Genomic DNA, 15,507 nt, shown 5'->3' on the forward strand with positions numbered 1-15,507 from the left:
AGTGGGCAGTGGTCGCCTCAGTTTGCGGGGTCCCAAATGGGTGGATGTGCTAAAAATATATATGCAATCGTGAAGGCAGCTGCCTAGCGAGTGTGCGCGACTCCCTCCACCCGGTGGGACAAGTCACTACATTTCACTGTTGGGCGCACTGGACCCGATCAGATGACCTAAGAGTGCAGCAGTAACAAGGAAGGTGTCAGCCTGGCAGGCGCACGCACCCCTTAACACTGTTACAGTTAAAATATTATATTACACCGAAGGCTCCACAGACAGCACCAAGAAGACTAGAAGAGTTGCTGCACACATGCCTAGATAACCAGAAGGGAAGGCACGGCAGACAGATGGCATAGTAATAAGATCGCTCCTAAAGGGTGAACCAACGACACAGGGTTGAGGTGGAAGTAGCGCCAAGAGTGGACACTATACTACAAATAGCACTACTGCCATAAGAAGGCTTAGAAAGCATCACCACATGCATCCCTGCTGAACAAGGGAATTGATCTAGGAGACTGGGCCTACAGATACACCGCCAGTGGTGGGGAAACGCACAGCTGGTACAGACCCAGAGGTCTTCCCGTACCTCACACATGTCGTCCAAGGCGCTGAGGAACAAATCTCAACAGCCCACGTTGGACAACTTCACAAAAGTGGGAGGAACGACGATGCAATCCTCATTGACTGCACAATGGCAGACTGGTATAAAGGAACAAGCAGAAAGTGATCAACAGGTCCTGGTTGCCATTGCAGACATCAAGGCCTCATTAGAATACAAAATGGATGCTATCTGTTTGGACGTTAACCTCCTGAGGCAAGGTGTGAGGGCACCGACAGAAAGAACTCCGACATTGGAAAAGCAGGTGGATATAAATACAACACAGCTCCAAGACTCTATGAAAATGTAATGGATAATGTAGCAACAAATAAAGAATTTGGTAGAGAGAGTGGAGGACGCGGAAGGGTCAGGAGGAACAACATCAGTATAATATGCCTTCCAGAAGCAGGAGAGGGAGCGAATCCTATGAATTTTATAAAAAAATATGCTACTGCAGGAGGTAGGTCCTGGGTGACTGACACAGGGTTTCACAGTTGAACGGGCACATAGGTCCCTTGCCCGTATGCCCCAACCAGGAGCGTCCCGCAGCCCCATAATCGTTTAAGATCCTAAATTATAAGGACCGAGAAAAAATTCTGGACTATTTAAGGTCGGGGGCACAATACAACGAGCATCAGCAAAGATCACAGCGTACCCGGACTACACCCTCCAGGTACAAAAATCCAAAAATGTACCTCTGTCAAGAGAAGACTCTGTGAATCCACTCTGAAATATATGTTGTTATAACCGGCAAGACTTAAAATTATACAGGACGAGCTATCTTTTTCGATCCCTCAGATGAAGCCCACAAATGGATGGATGGAGAGCACCTGCTGTCTAGAACGGAGGAGAAAATGGACGACAGTATGAGAAAGTAACCTACTGACCGCAAAGCTCGCCCATAGGGAGTCCGAATCAAGTGGCGTAGGGACCACATGAGAGTACTGACACTAGCTAACGCTAGGCTTGTGATGCTATGAAAACACTAGAACCAACACTGCACACACCCAGAGAACACAGGGGAGGACGTGGTGGGGGAAGAGCCCTCTACCCACGATCATGGTTTAGCTCGGATACTAGTAGTTAGGTATGCGCTTGCTGCACAACTGGTACCAGAGGACAGGTTTGGTCGGTGCAGAAGTGGGAAGCGGGGATGCCCGAGCATGGGCAACTGTTGGGAAGTTAAGGGAAGTTGAGGGTGGGGAGGGCAGTTGGGAAGTTGGGGATTGGGGAAAAGGGTTGGGTCAGCCGACACCGTCACAAGAGATATGGGAGATACAAGAAGCAGATACAGAGTGCCTAGAAGCAATTGGACCAATGGCAGGGGATCTTAGAGTGATTACCTGGAATGTTGGGCCTGGAATAATTACATCAAGAGAAACCACATAATTACCTATTTACGCTGTCACAAGGTGGATGTAGCCCTCCTGCTGGAAACACATTTAATGCCAGAAAAACACAAAGTCCTTACCTCTAAATGGAGCGGTAGTAGGATAGGTTCGCCCTATTCGGCGTATGCTAGAGTGGTACTCGTATGGATCGCACCGATTGCGACCTTCCGCGTCCTTCAAACAGTTAACAAACAAGGAAGGTAGACTGGCCTTGGCTCACGGCTTCTTAGAGAAGGTGTTCAATTCAGTCAGATGATCTTGGTTATTAGCCACATTAAGGAGGTTTGGGATAGGCCCCAACTATATTAAATGGGTCCAGCTATTATATAGCCAGGCGGCAGCCAGGGTCAACGCAGGTAGCCAAACCTCAGAACAATGGGTCTTCCGGAAAGGCACAAGACAAGGATGCCCTTGTTCTACTGTCCATTTTGTCCTGGCGCTTGAGCTACTGGCGGTCTACCTCTGAAAAGGAATATAAAGAGCTGGGAATTAATGTACAGGGAACGTGGCACTTGGTATCCCTATATGCTAATGACATGCTGCTGTACCTACAGCAACCTGAGACTAATATACAATACGTACTAGAAGTGTTGGAACGCTATGCAGAACTCTCCGGGATCATGGTGAGCACACAGAAGTCATGTCTGTTCCCGTTGGCAGGATATGGGCGTAAGACAACAAGATTGTTGCCTGTGCTCCCGATCAAGTGGGGGGGTCCACCCCCCGGTACTTAGGAGTGGACGTATATCACGATCCTAGGGACGTACATGCACACATCATATTAAAAGGTAGTAAGTGGGCTGTAAAAATTCATGAACTTCTGGGAAAAGCTTCCCCTTTCATTGATGGGTAGAGCCTCTCTCTTGAAAACGGTAGCCCTTCCGAGTCTTCTCCACATCTACGCTAATATACCATACCATATACCCAAGAGCTTTTTCAAACAACTCGATACATGATGTAGGGGATTTTTGTGGCGCAATGGCAGGTGTAGACTAGCCCTGACTAAACTGCAAGATATGCATGACCAAGGAGGTATACAGGTACAAAACTTTGAGATGTACGATGTGGCAAGCCAACTGCAGTTTGTAGTGGGATGGCTTGCAGACGAGCCAACTCAAGACACCCCTCTGTTACAACCAAAATGCAACCCATTCTTCCTAAAAGACCCGCCCCTCCTACTAACACTAGGGAAGAGCATGTGGCAAAGAGCATGTAAATTAATGGGTATTAACACGCCATACTCACCCTCCCACCAAACCCCCCTCCTCTCCCCGAGTCCCATTAGTGGCATTGAAGGTGGATAGTCCACAGCAGAGGTTGATAGTGTGGAAGGACTGGGAGCCTGTCAGAGTAGTCACAGTGGAAGGCCTCCTGTATGAAAGGAAAGATATTGACTTTGACACGCTAGCCGCCGCAACGGGATTGCACAGAGGCCAACACTTAACACACGCTTCCCTGCTGAAGGGAATAAACCTAAAAGCTGGCCATTAAGTGGTGATGAGTTTATAGAAAAGGAAGGGATTGAATCAATATATAACACGTCAGAAGGGGGACATGTGGTGTCTAGGATATACAAAATAATTATGGGCCGACAGGATTACTGGGACTAGACAAAGCTGGGAAGCGGACCTCAAATAATCATTTGGGGTGAGAGTATGGGAGAGGGTGCTCTTGCATCACAAAAAGGTATCCCGAAATGCGAAACTGCAGTTGCTGCAGTATGTAACTCACCGGGCATACCTGACCCCTAAGAGAATGTCAGGGTTCAATACGACCAAAAAACAATGTTGCCCGAAATGTAAACTGGTAAATGCCGATATGGTCCATATGTTTTGGGCATACCCTAAGGTAGCAATATTGGAGAGAGGTGGCACAGTTATTGCCGAAGGCAGATTTAGTATTAAGTGCCCTCCCCCATAGCTTGTATGCAGGGCATTTTCCCTGACATCTCAGAAATTGAAACATGTGAACAGACTTAAAGCACGATCTATGGAGGTACAATAATATGCTGTCATATGTAGTGGCTTCAAGTTGTAAAAGTTAATAAAATACAATTTTCAAAAAAAAGATTGTGGAAAGGCTTAAGGTCACACCTCGTAGCCAGATCCCCCGGAGGAGGCCTCTCGAGCTTGCTGGTTTTAATTATAGCCCCTAATCGTGAATCCTCTGGGATAACCCCGGACCCTTTAGTCACTGTACAGGGAACCTCAAGACTAAACTAAGTACGTTTAGTTCCAGACTTGGAAACCGCAGGAATAACCCCGGTCAAAACAGCCCCAGAAATATTGGGTTTAACCGTAGCCCCCAGATGGAGAACCTCGGATGAATATCTGGTCCCAACAGCCCCTTGAAAGGGAGCCTCGGAGCAAACTCTGGAATCCAGGTTAGATCCCCTTCAGGACGCCTCAGGGGGAACCCTGCTAACAGAGCCCCTTGGGACCCTCCCAGGAACCAGAAGACCCCAGGAAGGAGTCCCCTGTCCGGGGTGCCGTAAAAAGGAAGGAACTTCCCGGTCAGTTCCTTTTTTCATCAATGAAATGCTGTAAATGTGGAGGAGGAATCCTATGAAACACCTCCTCCCACTTGACGAGCATACACTGGAGTGTCCGGATGGAGTGGGAGTTGCAGTAGAAGCAAGAGTCCCACTGATGTTCCTGCCCCAAGCACTCCAGACACAGAGAATGGGGATCTTCCCTCGCAAAATGATGTTTGCACGAAGCACAGCACATGAATCCCAGACGCTCATAGAAGAAGGAAAGAAGACCGTGGAACTGGAGCAGGAAAATAAAGAATAAGGGAACAAAAAAAGAAATTACCCTACGATGCAAGTGTGTCCGACCCAAACGAGAAAAGAACTGAAGGGTGATGCGCAGGTCGGAGCTCAAGGCGGCGAGCTATGGTCACATGCCGTGGCCCCGCGTAAAAATAAAAGAACAAAACATTTTTTATGCATCAAAAGTGCTCCGGTCTTGTCCTGATGAACAGAATGTCCTAACAGTATGTAGGAAAGGGGACAGGAAGTAGGTGTACGACAGCACCCCTGCACCATTCTTGCCGTTCAGGTTTTCCCACGAGTGGCTAGCCTCATTCGCCAGCTTCTTCCCTTTCTTTCTCCAGCTAGAAGCAATTGAGCTCTTCCTCCTAAAACCACCACCTACTAACTCCTTGAGATTGTCATGATGCCTACCCCCGGACATCCGGATCAAGTCCATCAGCCCCGGGAGCAGGCATCCAGATACTCATTAAAACCCCAACAGCCCCGGCTGGGGGCGGTTTGGATTCAGTCCTGGCGCCTTAGGCGCAAGGCTCATCATAGAAATCAGTCCTGGCGCCATAGGCGCCAGGCTCAGACTTTACTTACCTTATGCAGACCATGCCGCAAATGAGTCCAAGCCAACGTGAGGCCTGGATGGGACTATTTTATTACAGGGACTATTTTTTACTCGGGTGTGGTTCTGGGGATCTTCTTACCTGGGACTACTTTGCAGGCTATTTAAATCACACCCGAACAGCAGCTCATGCTTCGTGTTATTCTGCATCCAGCAGTGTAACTTTCACCGTGTCTGCAAGTCAGCATCCAGTCTTCTGCCATGCCCGCCTCGAATCCGGAGCTCCTAAACAAAAGGAAAAGAAAGGAGAAGAGGTTAGATCACGGACATTATTTGATTCTTTACCTGATTCCAGACCCAGCACATCTCCGAGCCTGGAAAGGACATTATTTCAGCACGCGTCGCTTCGCCAGCAGCAGCGCCGCCTTATACTCACCAGTCCACCGCATCTTTCAACTCGGCGCTGCCTCCATCATTTTCTTCGTCGAAACCCAGCACCTGGGGGGAAAACAAAAGGAATAACAAGGGGAGCTGAGAAAACCGAAAAAGACAATCTCTTTTCCACCATAGGCTTACCTGCTTTACCACCAGAGGGATTATCCTTTAATTCGCTGCATCTTTCTATGCTGCACCTATAAAGGGAGAGAAAACAGCAAGTTAAACTCATGCAACTTTTACCGGACAGTGTTTGGTAATACAGACTCTTACCTGAACGCCATCAGCTGCCTCCAGGTAATATTCTTTTGGAGCCAGCTGCAACCTAACGAGGGAATGGAACAAGAGTGAACATCGGACATATTGAACTCTTTGAACTTTATAGACACTGGAGTCAATATTCCTCTGGAACTCTTCCAGTACCTTCAAACCAGTGAAGTAACTGGTATCTACGGGCCCCTGCATGCCATGCAGGATGGAGAGCTCATCATTTAAAAACATAACGTGAGGTTACCAAGAGGGGGTATCGGAGGTGATTAGTGGGGAGAACAGTTGGGGGGGCCCATCACTAAAGCCCACGGGTGGCTAAATCCCTTTCTCCACTTGCAGGAGAATACTTCTATGAGTCCAGCAGACAAGATTAGGCGGGCCAGTCCAGACTGTCCTCTCTTCACTACGCATCACGTTGGTGGAGACCGCAGCTGTCCGGGTCCGATTGACGCCCCTGTGGGAACCAAGTGAGCGTAACAGAACACGAAGCCTATCTACAAATCCCCACCTGGGCGTAATGGAGACCTCCGAAACCGACCAACTAGCCCAATTGTTAGGAGAATTTAGGGCAGAAGTGCACTCCGCGCGCCAAGAAACTAATGCCCTCAGGAGAGAACTGATTGTGTCAAAGGAGCGAACTGATGATCTTGCCAGACAACTGCTGCAAAACTAAGCCGGGCAAACACCAGTACCTGGACTTGGGGGGAATTCAACCCCCGTTTCATCGAGCAGCCCTGTGCAAGTGGTTCTACCAGGGAGCATTCCTTTAGCTCCACCCGAACGCTTTGCTGGGGACCCGAAAAGGTTTGCCACGTTCATGAACCAATGCCGCTTGCACTTTTTATGCAGACCAGGAGCTTTTCGAAACGACCAAGCAAAAGTAGCCTTTGTACTGTCGTACCTTAGTGGCAGCGCAGCGGATTGGTCGATTCCATTAGTCAACCAGGATGACCCTCTTCTTTGGGATTTTCAAGGTTTTAAATTGAGCATGGAAAGACTATTTGCCAGACATTCACAGAGAAAGGCCCTGGATAACGAACTTCTATCCCTACGACAAGGAAACCAGGACCTGCTAATTTATATCACAACCTTCAATAGGTTGGTGGTGGAAACCGGATGGCCAGAGGTAAAGCGAATTACATTATTTCATCGTGGACTTCGGGGTGAACTCAAAGATGTTTTGGCCCAAGTTGTGATCCCACCGCAGGATTGCGCAGAATATATAGACATAGTGGTCCAGCTAAACCACCGACTTCAGAATAGAAAAGCTGATCGAGCTAAATTCAAGAATCGGGTATTGGTTAAACCCAATGTTACTCCCAAAGGTTACAGATGCATCAGAACCAATGCAGATCGGGTGGCAGGGGGTTACGGGACCCTTAACTCAAAAAGAAAGAGAAAAGACGACAGATGCAGTTGTGTCTGTACTGTGAGGCCTCAGGACATTTTCTACGGGATTGCCCTATAAAACCATCCAAGAAAGTAGTCAGAGTTGCTGATAGAAATCAAATAGAGGCTGATTCGGGAAACGACCACGCCCGACAAGCGTAAATGTCCGCTTGCCGAGCTTAAAGAAGGACACTCAGACCTCGCACCTAATCATACCAATGGTCCTTATTGATCCAAGGCAGCCACCATGTATGCACGCAGTTAGGGCATACATTGATAGTGGGGCTGTAGGAAACTATGTGGACCACAAATTGGCTTCTAGGATGAATCTACCTCTCTGCAAAAAGACCACTTCGGATGTTATCACCACAGTCGATGGAACTAAAATTGCCTGTAACTCATTCCACCACAGAGATGACACTGTTGGGTCAAGATGGACATCGAGAGACTATTGTGTTTGACTTAATCAAAGCCCTGCAGTTCCAAATAATACTGGGGGATACCTTGGTTGGAAACACATAATCCTTGTATTGATTGGCGAGAGAAGAGAGTAACCTTCCCGAAGTGTGCATACACCCGTTACCCGGAAAAAAACTTGAACAAAAGCCTGGCCACAGTCGCTAATCCAGTCATGCAGTTACCTCAGGAATATCAAGAAATCCAGGATGTTTTCCAAAAAGAACAGGCAAACACCTTACCACATGATACGATTGTCAAATCGACCTCATACCCGGTGCACAACCTCCATGCAGTAGGATCTACGCCCTCCTTACGGAACCCGAAAACCATCACCTACGACAATACTTGGACCAATACCTTGCGAATGGCTTCATTCATCCTTCTAAGTCCCCCGCATCTTCAGCTTTATTCTTTGTGCCCAAAAAGGAAGGTGACCTCAGAACGTGCATAGACTACCGCGCATTAAACCAGATCACGGTGAAAAACCGATATCCATTGCCTGTGATCCCCGAACTACTAGACCAAGTAAAGGATGCTTACATCTACACTAAATTAGATCTCCGAGGGGCATATCATCTGGTACGTGTAAAGAAGGGCCACGAATGGAAGACCGCTTTTCGCACCAAGTACGGATTATTCGAATATTAGGTGATGGATGCCCTTCGGGTTGTGCAATGCACCAGCAGCCTTCCAGTATTTTATGAACGATGTCCTTCGTGAACTCATTGATGACTGTGTTGTCGTATACATAGACGATATTCTAGTGTACTCCTCCTCAGAATCAGACCATGTTAAGCACGTTTGTGCAGTCCTTGAGAAACTACGCCAGCACAAGTTATATGCAAAATTGGAAAAATTTGTTTTTCATGCTACAGAAGTTGAATTCCTTGGATTTATCCTGACTCCAAAAGGAGTTTGAATGGACTCTCGAAAGGTGGACGCAATTCTCAAGTGGCCATCACCCAGTTCAGTTAAAGGGGTGTAAAGCATGCTTGGATTTGCTAATTTCTACCGCAGATTTATTCCCGACTTCTCATATGTTGTACAACCCATCACAGCACTTTTGCGAAAAAACAAACGCTTCTTGTGGACCGAAGAGGCTGAAAAAGCCTTCCGAGAACTGAAATTGAAATTCACGTCGGCACCTGTCTTAAAGCATCCACGCCCCGAGCTCCCATACATAGTTGAAACCGTTGCATCCAGTTTAGCCATGGGGGCTGTCCTGTCTCAGAAGGATCCGGAAACCGGTCAACTTCATCCAGTAGCATTTTGGTCCAGAAAATTCCCCCAAATTAAACTATGCGGTTACCGATAAAGAGTTGTTAGCCATCAAATCCTCCTTCAAGGCTTGGCGGCATTATCTTCTCGGTGCCAGGCATACCATTACTGTAATCACTGATCACAGGAACTTGCAGTATTTAAAAACAGCCAAGGCCCAATCATCGCGTCAACTTCGATGGGTCTTATTCCTTGCCGAATTCGATTTTGTGATCACTTATGGACCAGGTTGTAAGAATGGTAAGGCAGACGCTTTATCCCGAATTGGGATGGGAGAAGCATATTCGAACCCGGAACCGGTGCCTATAATTCCTGAACAAAGAATTCTTGGGATAACTACTTTACAGACCTTAGAAGATATTAATTTAAAGATCCAACAACTTTTCGATTCAGCAGCCCCGCAGGACTGGGTTAAAAAGGGCCCAGATTATTCAGTTGTCAATGACCTACCTTTCTATCAAGGGCGTCTATTTTCTACCACACAAGGAACTACAAGAACAAGTCATCTCCAATTACCATGAAGCTCTGATGGAAGGGCACCCAGGTATTGCAAAAACTGAAGCTAAAATTAAAAGACAATTCTGGTGGCCCACCTAGCGAAAAGATGTAAAGTCATTGTACTGTCTTGTGGCATCTGAGCCCAGAACAAAAGTCAAAAGAAGAAACGAGCTGGTCTTTTACAACCTTTAGATATTCCACCCACACCATGGCACACTTTGTCTTTAGACTTTATTTCATATCTACCACCATGTAATGGATTCAACACCATTCTAGTTATTGTGGATCTTTTTTCCAAGATGGCCCACTTTATTCCTTTAAAAGGATTACCTCCTGCTTCAATCTTGGCCAAGGAATTTCTCGAAAATATTGTTTGAATACATGGATTTCCTTCCGTATTGATCTCTGACCGAGGTAGTCAGTTCATTTCGCAATTTTGGCAGAAGTGTTGTCAATTGGCACAAATCGACGTAAGGTTATCAACCAGTCACCATCCCCAAACCGATGGTCAGACGGAGAGAACCAACCAGACTCTTGAACAATACCTATGTTGTATGCTCCACCAAACCGAAAGTAATTGGAAGGACATTTTATGGATTTCTGAATACGCATACAATAACTCTGTACATTCAGGAACCGGACAAAGCCCCTTTTATACCATATATGGACATCATCCTCAAACCTCAGAACTCGATTTGCCCCAGCATTTAGAAATGTCGGCAGTAACTCATCTGCATTCTACTATTACACAAGCTTTTAAAGAGGAAACAAAACATTTGAAACAAGCAAAAGAGAAATACAAGAAAAATGCTGATCAACATAGAAGTGAGACCCCACCATATCGAATCAGAGACCAAGTTTGGCTGGCTACAAGACATATACCTCTGAAAGGAACTCAGACTTTTAATCCTAGATATTTGGGACCTTACACCATTAAGGCCATTATCAACCCGGTGGCCGTCAAATTAGAATTACCCACTAATATGCGGATTCATCCTGTCTTTCATGTTTCACTTCTAAAACCAGTTCAACCCGGGACAAGATTAACCAAACCACCTGACCCCATCCTAATAGATGGAGAACCTGAATTTGAGGTAAAAAACATCCTGGACTCTAAAATGGTTAAATCAAGACTTTATTTAATCGACTGGAAGGGTTACGGACCACAAGAAAGGTCATGGGAACCTAGTGACCACGTTCATGCTCCTCGATTGGTGAAAAAATTCCATCGGGACTTCCCAGACAAGCCAGGGCCAAGGGGAAGAACAACTTTAGGAGGGAGGTTGGGGGGGGGGGGGGGTTTGGGGAAGTGCTGTCATGATGCCTACCCCCGGGCATCCGGATCGAGTCCATCAGCCCCGGGAGCCGGCATCCAGATACTCATTAAAACCCCAACAGCCCCAGCTGGGGGCTGTTTGGATTCAGTCCTGGCGCCTTAGGTGCCAAGCTCGTCATAGAAATCAGTCCTGGCGCCATAGGCGCCAGGCTCATAGACTTTACTTACCTTATGCAGACCATGGGAGTCTTAGTTCTCTGGACCTGGATGAATATGAACCACAGCTTTGAAATCCTCATCCTCCATACTGGAATTGAAAACTCCCTCTTGTTCTTTAAGATGCAGTCTGACTTCGGTCTACCTCCGGTCCCACTTTTGATTTAAATGGTTTCCGCAGCAGCTTCAGCGCCCACACAAGGTTCGCTGAGCCCACTGGTTCTACCTCCGCTACAGGAATGTCGCTCCTCGACTTTATTAAAAAGGGCCAGGGTAGCAATTGTTACTCTGTGACAAAGTGCCTATTTTACAACACCACCAACTCTGTCAAACAGGGTAATTTGCGACAGTTGTCAATCGGAAGTATGCTGTATTCTGCCTGAATTGCTTAGTGTGTGATCACATTGTTTCCGACCAGCTATTCCATAGTTTGTTGGAGAAAAAACCTGGGGCACAGCCATTCAGTAACCTATATAACCATGGGGAAAGTCATCAAAGTTCAGAAGTTTTGGGATATACAAGGCTCGACTCTGATAGCTATGGTGTAATACTAAAGACTTAAATACTATGTAAGAAATGTGGACTGCCTTTCCATCACAACCTGACTGCTACTACCCACTGGATAATATTTCTCTCGTCTAATGGAAACTGCAACAGACTAGTGTCCAATTAATATGCATTAGTATTACATGGAATGTGGGTCCATAAAATGAATTACGTGGCAGCAGACATGTCTGATCAACGCCGGGGCTACATTCTTATTCACAAAAGGGGCATCAATGAATTAGAGACTCAAATTAATAGACGTTAAACAGACAGTTTACAATACCCAAAGTTCAGTTTGAATTATTTGCTTGGAAGATAATCCAAGACAACATATAGCAAATCAAATATTTGTGACACGTCATCTATTTGAGATTGGATACATGGAATTTTACTGAAAACGTATATAAACAATGCAGAAAAAAAAACATTAAAAGTAATACTTACAGTGATTTCCTCCTTTCTGGCCAAATGTTGTTGCCATTAAGGTGATAAGTGAGAGCCAAAGAGGCACAAATATAGGAATGTAGGAGAATAAATTGTGTCCATCCAATCTGTGAACAAGAAGTATCTTAAAAGGAACACAATTAGTTTTGATATTTCACATGACTGGAATCCCCTAAAAGCACAATTAACTATTTTACATTAGTAATCTGAAGTATAGCAATCAGAAATAGCAATTGGTTAAGCAGATGTTCACTGACCTAAAGCACGTACCACCCAAATGATTAGAAGTTGATAATATTATTGTCACATACATGTCCTCCAAAGATTAACTGAATCAGCCAAGTTATTATCATGACAAAAAAAGGAAATTCTTGAAGAACTGTTGCGTCAATAATAAAAGAACTATAATTAAATACATTTTAACAAAAACTCATATCCCATGAACTTCACATTAAATTCTTGAAAGATTTTTCAATATTCTAATTTTTTCATATTTCAAATTTCTGGAGGAACTTTTTATTATTGGTGGGCCTTGAAAAAAACTCCCTTTCCCCTCCTTCCTTAATCTTGTTGCCCTCTAGCCCTGTGTATTCAAAAGAAAAAGGTGTTTGGTTTGTGGCTAAACTTTATCAGTAATGAATTACCAAAGGGGTGAAAGAAAAAAGGAAACTCTGCTTTATCACTGTCAGAATGCTAGCCTCGGGAGGAGAGCTCAGGGGCAACGTGCTCGCCTTGGAAGCAAGACGACACGGAGCACCACAGGTTCGATCCCCAGGTCCGCGCTTTGAAACCTATGGGTATTAAGCGCGTTGTAAATAACCTATCATATCAAATCATATAATTGCTTCAGGAAGATTTCATGCGTGATCCAACATTTACCTAGTCCCCTTTTAGAGATTAACGCTAATACACATTCCTCCTACCCTATTTGGGGTAGTTCTGCTGGCTGTCAAAACTGCCTGCATCATCATGCGCCTACCTCAACTAATTCAGTCTTAGGTTTTTACCAGGTTACTCACTGTAGTGACCACCTTACTCCTAGTCCATAGTCCCCTTTCCTCCATACTTGTGGGGACATCTCTCCGTCCTGTGGGACACTGACCCGAGCACTTTGTAAAAAGCATCCACATTTTTTTCAAAAATGTGTCCCTCCACTCTTTTCTGCGTGGGGCCCGGCACGCGGCCGTAACCCCGCCCACCTTGGCTCCGTCCCGCGCATCGCCCATCAGTCCTTTTCTATCTCCGGGTCAAAGACCCATTAGCAATAACAGAGGAACCTTATTAGAGGGGACGACGGGCGGGCGTATGGAGAAAAGGGGACTATGGACTAGGAGTAAGGTGGTCACTACGGTGAGTAACCTGGTAATACTCCTACGTCCCGTCCCCTTTCCTCCATACTTGTGGGAGATTCCAAAGCACTCCTAACAGGAACTACGGGTGGATGGAAATACCCTTTACTGAAACAGGTTCTTCAGCACAGCCTGACCAAAGTGAGCGTCAGCTCTAGAGCTCATGTCGAGACAGTAAGGTTTACAGAAAGCAGATGGGGAGGCCCAAGTAGCTGCCCTAGCGATGGACTCCCAGGGAACATATTTCTGAAAAGCAACTGCGGCTGCCTTGCCCCGCACCAGGTGTGCATGGACACCTTTAGGAGGTTTCAGCCCTTGGAAGGTGAAAGACTCCGTGATCCAGGCGGCAATCCACCTGGAAATAGTTGCCTTAGACGCCGGCTTGCCCTGAGGGTTACCGAAGGTCACAAAAAGTTGAGAAGAATTCCTAAGCTCAGAAGTCCTGTCCAGCTAGAATTTAAGAGCTCTTCGGACATGAAGACAGTGTAGAACTCTTTCAGCCTCTGAGGCAGGGTTCGGAAAAAAGACCGGAAGGGAGATCGACTGATTCAGATGGAATTCGGTCACTACCTTCGGTAGGAAAGCCGGGTTTGTCTGAATGACTACCTTGTCCTTGTGAAAGACCAAGAAAGGATGCTCCACCGACAATGCCTGGAGCTCACTCACTCTCCTTGCTGACGTAACGGCGACCAGAAAGGACACTTTACAAGACAAGTACTTGAGGTCTACCGTAGCCATTGGTTCAAAGGGTTTATGGCACAGCGCCATCAGGACTACATTTAGGTCCCATGGCGGGTGCGGATTACGAACCGGAGGGTAGAGGCGTGTCAAGCCAGCAAAATGCCTCTTCACCACTGGGTTAGTTAGAGAATAACAACAAAGGTCTGTAGAAAGGTAAGCATAAACCGCTGAGAGATAAGTCCTGCATGACAGAGCATGAACCCCTGACTCTGCTAGGGAGGACACGAAGGACAGCACTGTGTCAATCGTGGCTACCCTCGGATCCAACTTCTTCTCCAAACACCAATGACAGAACCTGAGCCATTTACTCCTGTATTGAGAGCTGGTTGAGGGTTTTCTGGCTGCCTGGATAATGCGCATGTTATCCGCAGACAAACTCAGATGCTCTAAAGACTTCAACTCAGGCACCATGCTGCCAAGCTGAGCGATTGTGGGGAGGGATGCCCATCTGTTGTTCCCCCTGGTGAAGAAGATCGGGAGTTACTGGTAACCTGATCGGCGGAGACACCGACAGGTGTTGAAGTTCTGAGAACCAAAACCTGGCCGGCCACCACGGGGCTATCAGTAGAAGGGAACAGTTCACAGAGTTCTTCAACTTCCAAATCGCACAGTCAACTAGAGGCAGAGGCGGGAAGGCGTAAGCTCTCATGTTGTGCCATGTAATCTCGAGAGCATCCCCCAGAGAGGAGGCTCCCAGCCCCCCTCGGGAGGCATACTGAGGAAGTTTCTTGTTCACCGCCGTGGTGAAGAGGTCCACCCCCGGTGTGCCCCAACGCGAGAAAACCCATGATAGGACCTCAGCCTTCAACTCCCACTCATAGCTGACCACTGTCCGCCGGCTGAGGGCATCCGCTGTGACATTCAGCTGGCCCGGGATGTGCACTGCAAGCAGCCAGACACCATGAAGCACGGCCCACTCCCAAATCTGGATGGACAGGTCCACGAAGGGGGGAGACTTCGTTCCCCCTTGCTTGTTTATGTAATACATTGATACCATATTGTCCGTTCTTATGCGGACCACCTTGTTGACAATGAGCGGTCTGAACGCCCTGAGCGCTAAGAAGATCGCCAGAAGCTCCAAATGATTTATGTGCAGGAGCTTGTCCTGAGGCAACCAGAGGTCCGAGACCTGAAGAAGATCTAACGTTGCACCCCACCCGAGGAGGGAGGAATCCGTCGTGATCGTCACCATGGGGACCGGGTCCTGAAACCCCACCCCCCCAGACAGATTGCTGAGAGATGACCACCAATCCAGGTCCACTCATGGAATCCGGAATCATTATCCGCATGGAAT

At 46.8% G+C, this 15,507-nt stretch overlaps 1 protein-coding gene across 1 annotated transcript in view; it reads right to left on the reverse strand.

Annotated features, from left to right (window-relative positions):
- TMEM185A (transmembrane protein 185A) overlaps positions 1-15,507 on the reverse strand; it is a 120,725-nt gene that overhangs the window by 18,939 nt on the left and 86,279 nt on the right. Inside the window, exon 6 of the mRNA XM_069612758.1 lies at positions 12,124-12,247. Coding sequence (XP_069468859.1) covers positions 12,124-12,247 — 124 coding nt within the window. The remainder of the gene's footprint in view (positions 1-12,123; positions 12,248-15,507) is intronic.

Source organism: Ambystoma mexicanum, chromosome 5p (genome assembly GCF_040938575.1).
Source record: "Ambystoma mexicanum isolate Mex_15411 chromosome 5p, UKY_AmexF1_1, whole genome shotgun sequence".
NCBI classification, from domain to species: domain Eukaryota; kingdom Metazoa; phylum Chordata; class Amphibia; order Caudata; family Ambystomatidae; genus Ambystoma; species Ambystoma mexicanum.